Below are 13195 nucleotides of genomic sequence, written 5' to 3' on the forward strand. Positions count from 1 at the left end.
CAGGAGTGACTGGTGCTTTATGTCAGGTCACCTATGACCTGACATAAAATTGGGAATATGTGTTAGGTATAGTACCTAATTTATATTCAAGTCATTCTTTTGTTTGCCCACAATAAAAATTGGCTGGTATCTTACAGTGTATTTCTTGTGTTATTTGTTTGTGGAAGATTTCAATAAAAGCAATGATTATACCATGAAGTCTGTAAAGTACCTATAACTGATCAAAGATGTAAACATCTTTATTGGATGTGACATATTTTATATGTAATAAATGAAATTTTACAGTGTGGACTTATTTAAGGTTATATGTAAGACCTCTAATTTCTAATTTATGTTGATTATTGAGTAAAGTATAAAATAATTATTAATTTATTTTTGTTGGATTTTTTTTTTGTTTGTTTTTAATGTTAATATATAAAAACTAATTTTTATATTACTCCAGGATGAGCACTTTTATTTATCAGTTTCCTTATAATATTTTGAGGTGACTATATTTTGTAATTTTTGTTTAAATCCATATTGAATGATAAATTTATAAATGATAAAGTAACAAGTGAGTAAGCGATAGTGTAGTCATGTTTATTTTGATAACGTAAAGTCAGCAGATAACGCTGTGAAGTATTATTACAGTTTCCTCCGTTCCAGTGATTCAGTTATGTTTGTTAATTATCAGTGATGTTTTATAATTATTTAAATGTTTTCTTATGTATTCATAATTATTTTGTTTTGTTTTTTACAATATGCATAATAATTTTTATTTGTGTTTAAAGTAGTGTATAATTATATTGGATTTATATAGAATTTGTTGAATCTCTTCTGTTAAATTTTGTTTGTAATATGAGTAGTCTTAGTAAGGTTAGTATAAGTTCTCATTTACTGGTATTGAATGAGATAATTAAACTGACATATATAGCTTTAAATTTGTGTGTGTGTGTGTGTGTGTGTGTGTGTGTGTTTTTGTGAATGGATATGCACACACATTTTTTACTTCTGTGAAGCATTACCTTGAAAATTTCTTGATGTTAAAACATAGTGTATTTCCTAATGTGGTTTGTGGTTTACTTAGTACAAATTAATAAACTTTCACTGTTTTTTAGTTATGGTAATTTTATTGATTATTAATCTAATCGATTTGTCTTTTATTATTAAATTCTACATTTAATTTATGTTTAATAATGATCCTGGGTATGGTGTCTGCTAAAGTGCTATGTAGATAGTGCTTTCATTCAGTAAGATAAATCGTCTTATTAGGTTTGGCTCATTTACATTATAAATGAAGCATCCAAGTATTTTGTGTTTATAACTTTCAACTTTAAAAGTTTATACCAACAATAAACATGTACTTGTCACATTTGTGACTTGTCTTACATTATATCATCTCTCATATGATAACAGCAAAATATTTATATCACAGAATGAAGCAAACCATTTATTTAAGAATGCATTTGATAGTAATTCTGGAAATCAGAGATAATTTTTATAAAAAAGTAGTAAATATAAAAAAAAAGAAGACGATTAAAGTAATTATTATGTTTGTGATTGTAATCTAAATCGTGTGATTTGAGTTATTACAAGTCAACCTTAATTTAAGTGTAGTTTGTTATTTCTGTCTTTCACTTCTACTTTCTAAAGTTATGATTTAGCTGCTTTGTTGGTAATCCTCATCTCTCGTTCCTTTGTTACCTACATCATTTCCATGTAACAGTTATCTTTTTCTTAATGTTTACTTACCTTTCGGCTTTTTCTTGTTACCTATTCTTATTTTTATCTGGCCTTAATAATTCCTTCCATTTATCTATTCATCTATATTTCTTACAATTAATAACATGTGTTTTTTTGCTTTTCCCATTTCTGATTTTATCCTTTAATATAAATAACATACTCCAATTGTTTCAATTTTTACCATCTGAGTTCCTCATCAGCATATATGTATGGAGTGGTCGACTGATTTTTCTACTTTAATTGTATTCACATCACCAAACTATTTTCTCCTAGCTAACTATTTTCTCCTATGTATTTTGAGAACATTCATAATCATTTTGAAAAAAAATGATTAAAGTTATTAATATAGTTATAAAATATTTATTTTTGTTAGTTTTGTGTGTATAATTGTTAGAAAATTTTCTTCTTTTTAATCTTAAGTGACATCAACTATTTTGAACATTAGCTGCAAATAAATGTTAACAGCATGTTGTGAAACTGCACTCAGTTTTATCTTATTTTGATGATGTTCTAAAACCACTTTAGCCTGACTTTGGCTATTGAAATTAAATCTTTATTTCATATCCTTCGATTAACCGTATGTTACTGTGTGAGACATTTTGAGTGATGGGGAAACATTAGGTTGTAAATTGTAAAATATATATATATATGATTAATTCATTTATTATTTTTACTTTCTCGTTTCTTAATGAGTTAAATTCTTTTGCAGCTCGAGACAATATTCCGGCCTAAAAAGACTGGGGTCCGTGGCACGGGGGGCCCGCTCCCACGGCCACGGTCTGAATCAGATTTTAATGAAACAGAAGAACAGGCGGACTTTATAGAACAGATGGATGAGGAAACTTTAAGTGAAAAATTTGAACTGATGTTGGTATGTTATAATATTTAGAATGTGTTATTATTTATATGTGTATTGAATTATGTTTTGTGTTAGTGCAAAGAGTACACTCTCACACTTTCACATATGCCTTGAAATTTCATATTGCTCACACACTGTGTGATTTTAATGTACTATTGCCACACCTTCTCTTAGTATTTAATTATCTATATTAATTTCCTTTAGCATTTATTTTTATTATTTTTTTTAATTATATTGAATCATATTATTGCATTTTTACTTATAACATTTTGTACTGCTTATGAAAGAAGCTAAATTTAGTTTACTTTTTTATTATAATAAATTATGTGAATTCATGTTCTACTTTTGAATATGCTTTTTATGATGGCTTTTCATTTATATATAAGTAAATAAATAATAGGATAGAATGTGCTTTGAAAAAAATATCCGTGCATAACTTTTTTTTGCTAAAATCTTTACCAAAAATTGATAAAAAATTGTTACATTTTATAATCTTTTCTTATTCTTTTTAACACTGAAGCAGTGATGCCCTCTATAGTAACATGAGTGGTGGCACCAAGTCTGACAGACCCAATATACTTCTTTATTGTTCTTTTAAAAAATCAAATAGATAAATATTTCATAATGTTGTTTCTTACTTACCACTGTAGAATAGAGATTTCCACAGGTATAAAATTAATACACCACATTTCACAAATTTTAATCAAATATTTTTAGAAACATCAAAAAAGAAAAACAGTCATAAACAAAAATTGTTTTTTTTTTTTTAAATCTAATGCACATTTTATAAACCTAATACTTTACACAGTATTAAAAGATATGAAAAACAGTAAAAAAAAGTCTTGCCACAAAAAATAGTTCATCAATAAGTGGAACTTTGAACTGAAACGTAAGAGTACAAAACTACTTTTGCGATGGACAGTAAATGCATGAAAATTATGCATGGCCCAAACAAATGAATTGTTTGCAGTTTTACAAAAAACTTAGTCTTGCTGGCTTTGCTGCACATAAAACACATTTTCCAAGTTCACAAGGGAAATTGGTCAGCAGTTGGTTGATGTGTAGAAGTGCCAGCTACCTCTTGTCTTCTTTCAGGAAAATTTCTGGTGGCAGATTGGTCACCAATAATCTTGGTTTCAAGTGATCTTCTGTCAAGTTAAGAGCTAGGCCTTTTAAGTGAAGCCTGTGTGGAGTTTTTTTTTTTTTTACTGTTGTTTTTGTTGGCAATGCATATGATTTTGGAGTTTTTGCAACATTATTAGGCCATAAAAGATCACCATAGGCCACCTTCTTGTGTTTCTTGAGATATCATAAGATGTACATAACATGTCTACACCTCTTATGGCATTATAAAATCTAATAATCTCAGGCTTATTTTCATCTGTAGAGGTATAAATTGCATCAACATGATGCGTACTTGATGCTAAAAGTACATTTTTACCCTACTTTGGTACGTATGACACAAGGATCACATTCTTCTGAAAGGCAAACATGCTAGAACATACAGGCCTCTCTTTTGTAACAGGAAATTCTGAAGATTTTTAATCCTGGTCAGGCTTGACAGTTTCCGTGCTGAAGGCTTCTCAAACCAAGGCTTTAAGTTTATTCAGTGAATTAATCATTGAAAAAAAAAAAAGCGGTGCTGATCTTTTTCAACATTTCCATTAACGTTAAAAATGTAAACCTTTTTCTCGCTAGTGGTATATTGGGGAAAATTATATCTACCCTTATGATGCTGATTATTTAAAGAAAAATAATAAAAATATTGTTAATGATTTATTATAATGGTAAAAATTTTGAAAAATTGAGATTTCAAATGGCAATCTTTGTGAGATACTTGAACAAAACATTCCTTTGTAAAAAAATTAAAATGTTATTACCTCCTGCACCTCTGATAGATGTTGGAAACTATATTTTCTCTTAGTAATGAATAATTTTGGAATCTTAATTAGAAAGTTCCAAGTCAGTTAATTAAAACAATGTGAAATAAGAAAAAAATCAATGTATCCCTGTTAGGTTGGTGTATGACTTCCTGTTTCTTGGTAAAGGTTGAAATTTATCCCTATATTAACAATTTAAATTTATAAAAAGTAATTAATAAAAAGTTACTATATGAAGTTGTCACTGGAATAATTAATATAAATTAATAAAATTGCAGTTTTTGGAAAGAAGACTTTTTTCTTTTCTTTAAAAAATAAGTCAAAGGTGTTAACTCCAGTGGTATTTGATTTTGGTGACCTGATAAACATACATGTTGCATTTCAATTAAGTCAAAATTTCTTTGACGTGTGGAACCCCTGTATACCTTCCTACCCGTCATCTACTAAAAAAGATTAAACTTAATCTCCCTAATACAGAAGATTTGCCAAACAAATTATATAATTATTTGTTAAACTATTCCTGATCATAAGGAGTAAGTCTGAACATAATTTTTCTTAATCAGTAACTACTGATGTACTCTATGCAATGAGTTTGTTCTTTGATGACACCAATGTGTATATCATGTACTATGTAAAGAGTTCCACTGGAGAGATCATTTACGAACATCCCTTCTTCAATTATAGGCAGTTCTTTCTGTACTGAAAATTTTTTGTGAGAATAAGTTTTGGCACCGATTGAAATTCATTGTAAATTAGAAGCAGTTAACCACTATTTGTGATGAGCATGCAGCAGGTGTGATCTTAGTGTGAAATTTGTTTCAGTAAAGTGCAGTAGACAAACAAAGAGCTTCTGTGTTAACAGCAGATCTTGTCCCTGCTATCAGTGTAGCCATTGCTGTGTAATACTCAAGCATTTGGAAGTGAAATTCGGTCTTTCAGTTGACACTATCTATGTTGTTCTTTATAATCATTTAGGATTCTGGGAAGTATGCAGCAGAGATGGGTTTCCTTGTTCATCCTTTTTTGATTTTTTAGAAAATAATGAGTTCTTGGAGCAAATAATTCTGGGAATCAAACACAGATTATTGTTCTATGTAAATTTCATTGTATGAACATGTCAGGAAACCTTAAATGCAAAAATTACTTTATAAAGATGATGAGCAGGTGACTGTGTTGAACATTTTATATTTTTTTCAAATATTGTAAATACTTTTGTAAAAATAGATCGTTAAAAAGGTACAGAAGTCATGAAAATTTTTTTTTTATTTCTTCTCATTCAGAATACTTTCAAACGCAAATTTTTTAACTAAGATTATAGTTTTTTAACAAAAATTAAAAGAGGATTAGCAGTACTTCACTATTTTTTTGTATTGTAACAGAATGAAAATAAGGCTGATTGGTTATATAAATTGAATCATTTGATTTCACTGGAATTCAACACATTTAATGGAGTTCATTTGTATATATATATATATATATATTGGTGCATCCATGCTGTTTTTTTGTTATCTGACTTTTCAGTTATGTGAATTAGTTACCTTTGGTCCCAGTGACCTTGGGTAATCAGGACTTTTTAATTTCATTTTATTAAATTGTATGAATTAAAAAACATACAATTTAATTTAAATTTATATTTTATTCTATGTTAATATTTTGTAACTTCAGTTATGTTTTAATTTATCAATGAAGAAAAAAGAGAAGATTAGTAGTTAAATTTTTAAGAAGAATTTGTATTTATACATTTTTAGAGGGTTGATGTAAATTTTTAATACTTAGTTAATTTTAGCTTACTATGATTGTTAACTCATCGATATGTAGTGAATTAACAGTCATAGTGAGTGATCATGTCTTTGCTGGCTCTCTGAGTATTGCGCTTTTTGTTTTATAGTTGCTATTTGCGAAAAAATTCTTTAATATTTATTATAAAAGTCGATGGTGATAAGTGATTGCACGTGATTATACAAGATAAAGTATAATGAATTAAAAAGATATTACACATTATTACGAATATTTTCAATAGAAAAGATTAATTAAAATCTGTGTTGGAATATTCAAAGTGGTGGGGGTTTAAGTGTTAGCGAAGATAGAGAAAAAGAGCAGGAAATACTATTCTGATAGTTGTTATTTATTCTGGACAAATATTGATGGAAGACACAGTAATTAAAGCAATATAATTATAACAGTTGAAGTTTTAAATTAGGTTAGATTTTCAAGTGTTTCTGACAGGTGACTTCTATAAATTGGATCATTGTGGCAAGCCTATTTATGGGTGGCAGAAAATAATTAGTTTTAAGAGTGACTGTAATGGTGTTTTCCACCTTGAATGTTTTAATATTAAACTGGAAGATCTAGACTTTCTTATTGATGGGTCATAGTAATGACCCATCAATATTTTGACCACTAATTAGTTTTATTAGAAAACTAATAAAAATATAAGTGAGATCACTGCAGTTAATGATATAATTGTAACGATCTAGTGTCGAGACTTTTTTCAATGTATTGCCAACTTGGATGAAAAGTTGAGCCCAGTGATGAAAGAAATAGAAAGTTCCTCTGGAGCTGTAAAGGAGCTGAAGGAAGAAAATGTAAGTTTGAAAGAAAAGCTTGACACAGTACTAAATAGAATTAATACAGTGGATTGTACTATGAAAATTGCATTTAATACATATAGTAATGTAACTAAAGTTTAGAAGAGAAAGGAGAAGATTGTTCAGAGTTACAAAAGGGGTGGAAATAATGCTTCTTTATTTGAGCATTATGCTCACATTCAATGTAGTATTAAAAAAGATATTGAAGATGTTACTTTTTTTAACAGTATTAATGAAAATAGTGCTAAGGCAGGTGGTGTTTCTGATGAGTGGATAATGGTATAATCATGTGGAAAGGTATAGAAGCTGAAACCAGTAATGAATGTAAACAGGAAGGCTGTATGGGTATAGGTGCAATTAACTATCAGCTGGTAAAGTCTAAGAATAAAGCAGTTTGTCACACATTCCAAGGCCGTGTTCAAAATTGATGAAGTTTCAGACTTGTTTCAGCTGCTGGTGTGAGTTCAGTTACTTGTAACAAGAAAAGAGGGATATAGCTCATTCCCAGTGTTGTGGAGAATGAGTTCTCTGTGATTCAGGAGTATGGCTGAGGGGTGTCCTGGTGTTGCTTTACTATAGAAAATTGTAACAGGAACAAATATACCTGGAGACAGGTAAGGGTAGCTCGGAGGATAATAATGCTAAGAAGAAATAATGAGCTGTAAGCAGATTAACATCTTTTATCAGAATGTTTGAGGATTGAGGAAAAAATCTGAAGAATTTTCTGCTTCAGTTTTGGGAGCCTAACATGATTTCATTGCAGTTATGGAAACTGTACTCTAGGATTTTCTGTTGTCTGATTATTTTTTTGACAACTGGAGAGTGTATAGATCTGATATAAGTGCTGTTGAAACTGGTAAACTGAGAGGAAGAGGTTCTTTTCTACCAATGGAATTTACAGAATTTTAGAGAAGATTTAAAATTAACTCCAGAGTGCGTATGGATTGAGTAAGATGAAAGATAGAATCAGTCTTGTTGGGAACCACTATTTCTTCCTGCATGCTTGACCTGAGATATTTATAGGGTATTTGGATGCTCTGGATAGAAAACTGAGAGGTATAACATTGTTTTGATGGCGATTTGAACATTCCTGATGTTGAGTGGATGACTCGCTCTCTCGGTGCTAAAGCTCATTTTTATGTCTGGAAAAAAGCCTTGACACTATTTCAATTTATTGATCACTATACATTATGTCAAGCTAATCTTCATCTTCCTGTGGGCTGGAAGTACAATTTAGGTTTGGTTTTGTTTACTACTGGAAGTAAATGTTGAGATTGAGGAGGATTTTCTTGTTACTCATCATTCTTGACATGTCACATGATGCTCTTTCTATACACTTAGGAGAAGTAGTTACATCACATCAGATTATGGTAGGACAAGCTATTATTTGCTAAAGGTGGCTGTAATGGGTTGTTCCATAATGTTAGAAAGAAAGATTGGAGTTTTGTTTACAACTCTCCTACTGTTAATATGGCAGTTTGTATGTTCAATGAGTTGCAAAATTGTATTGTTGCCAAGCATGTGCCTATGAAAAGAGTTAGGACTGGCAAGTACCTTAATTGGTTTTCTGTTCATTTGGTTAAATGTCTGAAACAAAAGAATGCTGTGCACAGGAGGTTTAAGAGGACAGTTGCAGTTGTTTTTTATGAAGAGTTGGTTTTGCTTAGAAGAGTGAAGAGCCTTTTGCAGAGAGACACGTTAAACAGGACAAAGAAGGTTGAGGATGAGCTGGAGTTGAAACTCTGTTTAAATACATCAATTCTTTTATGAAGGAATATAGGGGAGTTCATCCTATGGAGAAGATCCTGGACCATGTTGTGATGGATGCATCTGAACTAACTGAGACCTTTGGAAACTATTTCCAAGCTGTTTATCAGCCTTCAATAAACAATAGGCAGATTATTATTGATGATATGTCATGTATGTGGTTGATGCCCTGGTTGCAAAAGTAAATGATGTTTTGAAAGCCATCCTTGAACTGAGACTCATGGCGTCTGAATTGATGGCATTCCACTATTTATTATTAGGGTGTAGCAGAGTTGGTTGCTCCAGTCCTTGCATGGTTGTACAATTTTAGCTTAACAACTGCTGTGTTCTCTTTAAGGTGGAAACAAACTGGTATCGCTGATTTCCAAAAAAGGGAAACTGTAAAGAGATTTGTAATTATAGGAAATTATATCTATAATAAATATGGTGGAAAAAATTTCTGAGAAGGTCAATCAGTATTTTTATTTCTCCTTGAGCAAGAAAATTGATTCTAGACAGCACAGGTAGGGCCAAAAGATCTACGGTCACTAACCTTGTGGATATGATGACCTTTTTAACTGAAAATAGGAAGCAGGTTGACTTGATCTACTTTGATTTTAGTAAAGTGTTTGGTTTAATGTCATATAACGTCCTTCTTAGTAAGATTAAATGCTATGGAACCTTACGCGTAACATGTTGAAACAGTTGCAATCATATTCAACAGATAGGACTGTTTAAGTTAAAGTGTCTGGTTTTTGTCCATTCAATATAGGGCAACTGCTGGTGTTGCTCAAGGTTCCAACTCAGGTCCATTGATGTTTATATTGTTTATCAGTGTTATTGACAAGTGTGTAAGGTCTATTTTCATAGTGTTTGTTGATTACATCAAGTTGTGTGCAAAAGTGAATTGCATTGATGATTATTTGATACTTAAGCAGGACATTGATAAAGTACAGAAATGGGCATTGGATAATGGAATGAAGTTAAATCTTGAAAAACTAGTTATGATATTTTCTAGAAATACTGATACTGTGAAATACAACTATAAAATACATAATGAAGTGGTTTTTCAAGTCGATATTGTTTATGATCTGAGGGTTATCTTGGATACAAAGTTGTATTTCTCAAAATATGTGGATAACATCACTTGTAGGGCTAGAAGGAACCTAGAATTACTTTTCTGGGTGGCTAGAATCTTCATACCGTTAGACCGATTTTTGAGTATCATTCGGCAGTGTGGAACAGCGATAAGGATTATTTGTGTAAACAGATAAAGGTGGCACAAAAAAGGTTACTGTTCAATCTACATTGTTGTGGATTAGCCTTGCATCATGAATCATATGATGATTGTTGCAATCATCTTGAGATTGGGTCTTTGAACAGGGAAGAAAAAATTCAGGTTGTTACGTTCCTGTTTAAGATGATTAGTGTTTATTTAGAGGTGGATTTGACTGCTAGGTTACAGAGTAGTTAGTGTAGGGGCGTTGGACTCCCTTGTGCCAGTAGGTTTTAAGTTAAATATGTCAATAGTGTGTTGTAAGATACTTGATAACCTGTCTATTCATGTTGATGTTTTAAAAATATTAGATATTTATATTTGCAACTGCTTTTCACTTTTTACATCTCATAGTAATAAGCCAAGCCTCGTTGGGATGCCACCGATGTAAATGCCTCGGTAGACATTTACATCAGTGATTTTAAAACTCAGCTTTTGCCTTCGCTGTAGGTCTCGTCCGGACATCTTGAATGTGCTACATCGTTGCATCCTGAACTAGCTAACCAGTTCGCAGAAGCAAAAGCCCCGCGCCTGGTTCCACATTTACTGAGTCAATTTCTAGTAAATATCTCGAAATTCAAGGCAAATTAACAACATACCACCAAAAATGTTGTTCGCAACAACGAAATTTAGTCCTAGTTCCCTTAGTGAACTCAACTTCAGTTCATACCCCTGACTTAGGTTAATTTGCGAACTCCAGTCTGGTCTAAAAGGGAGAGGCAGACAGACCTCTACTCGCACTCAGCTTCATCGCAGAGTCCCGTGTGACATTTTCTTTCTTTCAACCATCGTTGAGATGCCGCTGCACGTCACGGCGGCATGGGATCCATGACCTCGACAGTTCAGTAGCCATCTCGCCGACAGTGTCGTGTGCTCGTCGGAACATGTAACAGAGAAGCACGATAAAATTTTGTGTTCGACTTCAAAAATCTTTCATTGAAACTTATTCTATGATACAGCAAGCATTCGGTGATGCCGCATCTCGTGCTACAACATACATGTGATGGAAGCGGTTAGTCATTAGATGACGGCGAACGAAGAGGGAGACCGTCAACAGCTGTTCACAAGGAAAACGTTGCAAAAGTGCGCACGCAACTGGCGAAACTGCCCCACCTGGTCAAACAGTGAATTCTAAATTCTATTTGGAAGTAATGAAACGCCTGAAGCGTCGTATTCGTCGAATCCGACCCGAGTACTGGGATCCGGGCATTTAGACTCACTTGTATGACAATGCCTTGGTACACATGGCAACAGTTTTAACACGTTATTATGCCACAAATCAAATCACCATCTTATCCCACCCACCCTATTCATCCAACTTTGGCTTCAGCAGACTATTTTTTGTTGCTGAAACTCAAGTTGAAGATGAACGGTCCCTTTTACAAACACATTCCGGCCATCCAAAGGGCTTGCACTGAGCAGTTGAAGGTGATCCCTCAAAGTAATTTCTGCAGAGTGTTTGACAGGCTCTACTAGTGCTGTAATGAGAGTAAAACTAGAGAAGGTTTCTGTATAGAGGGTTGATAATCATTTTGTTTATCTTTAAATCTGTATTTTTATTTAATTTAGTTCAAGAACTTTTCAGACGTACTATGTACAGTAAACATTACTTGCCGAGAAAGCAACTCTGTATAGCGCCTCTTCTACTTCAGTGCCTTAATATCTCTTATAGCAAAAAAAATGTAGTGTAAAACAACAAATTATTGCTCTGGAAACAGTGCATTGTTTATATTAGTTCTACTTATTAGATAGTACTCAAACAAACTACTTAAATGTACTTGTTTTTTACATGTCTTGGAATACCCTTGTAATTCTTCGAATGCAGTTTAACTTAAATATTCTACAATAATTGTTTCATTTATTACAGGTTTGGTTGTTGGGCAGTTTTTTCTTGTTTCACTTGCTTATTCTTTCCTGGAGCTTGCTGTATTATTTGTTCACTTTTATCAGATTTAATATAGTATTTTAATTATTTTTATTTTTTGCAGAATGATATGAATTTATCTGAAGAAAGAAAGAAGCCATTGAGATCTCAGCCTTCACTAAATAAAAAGAAAATGTTAATAATGCATTATAAAGGATTAATTCAGGTATGACATTTTATTTAAAAATATAATGTAAGCATTCCTACTGGTGTGCATACCGGTTAGTATTATAACTACTTAATATATAAATTTTTTTGAAATAGAGGATATAAATTTTTTTAAATTTCCATAATTATGGAGCATTAGAAGTATGTGGCTTTTGCATATATATTTTTACTCATTCTTGTAAAATAAAGAGATAAACACTCTTGCTGTACGTCTTTATTGCTAGTGTGACTAGATATTAGTTTATTTATTTTCATTAAAACTGTAGAGTGTAACATCAATATACTTAAATTTCATTAATTGACAGTTAATACTTGTCTTTGCGTTCATCTTTAAATGATGATCTGTTAGATCATATGATAAAATAACGAGAGTCTATTATTATTCTTAAAAACCAAGTAAATTAAGACAATGGTTTTAAAAATATTTTCCTTAAATCAAAATCCAATGAAGCTGAACGTACACTTCTTATTATTGATTTTTTTTAAGGACTTAAAAATTAATCGATTCACATACATAAGTATGTATTTTAAAAAATTTTAATTTTATGTCCCTGAGTGCAGTCTGTTATCAACTTACAGCTTATATCCTGATGTATGCTAAAATTCTAAGTAAAATTGAAAGATATTGCCTTTATTAAATTTTTATTACAGTTCTGTGAAATTTTTGTAAATACATATTTTAAATTATTAATATTGACCTATTGATTTATTTAATTGTGTATGGTTTTACTAAAACAATTTATTAGTGGATGATGGTAGTTAAAAGTTTCCAATATTTTTGCTAAAAACAGGCCTAATCACCTCACTTAATCGTCTAATATAATTTATACCTTTGAGAAAAAGTAAAAATAATGAAAATTTCATTAAACCTGTTGTCATTTAATCTTTTGCACATTACAAGCGAGAATGATATTATGACTTGCTGCTGTATTATTTGCTGAGTAAGAAATAAATTTTTAAAAATTGACTAGGTGTTTAAGTAGGTAGTAAATAATCGATGAGAATACTATTATTGTATCTTTTTTTCTTAAT

General features: G+C 31.3%; 1 protein-coding gene across 3 annotated transcripts in view; it reads left to right on the plus strand.

Annotated features, from left to right (window-relative positions):
* The window catches only part of dia (diaphanous related formin 1), a 134139-nt gene that overhangs the window by 70658 nt on the left and 50286 nt on the right, over nt 1-13195 (plus strand). For 2 of the 3 annotated variants that reach the window (XM_075363695.1, XM_075363697.1), the window contains 2 exons: nt 2432-2593; nt 12060-12161. In XM_075363695.1, the coding sequence (XP_075219810.1) occupies nt 2432-2593; nt 12060-12161 (264 nt within the window). Of the gene's footprint in view, nt 1-686; nt 856-2431; nt 2594-12059; nt 12162-13195 lie in introns of those variants that run through there. The other variant, XM_075363696.1, reaches the window with a different exon arrangement.

The sequence above is a fragment of the Lycorma delicatula genome, chromosome 4, assembly GCF_047948215.1.
Source record: "Lycorma delicatula isolate Av1 chromosome 4, ASM4794821v1, whole genome shotgun sequence".
Taxonomy (NCBI): Eukaryota; Metazoa; Arthropoda; class Insecta; order Hemiptera; family Fulgoridae; genus Lycorma; species Lycorma delicatula.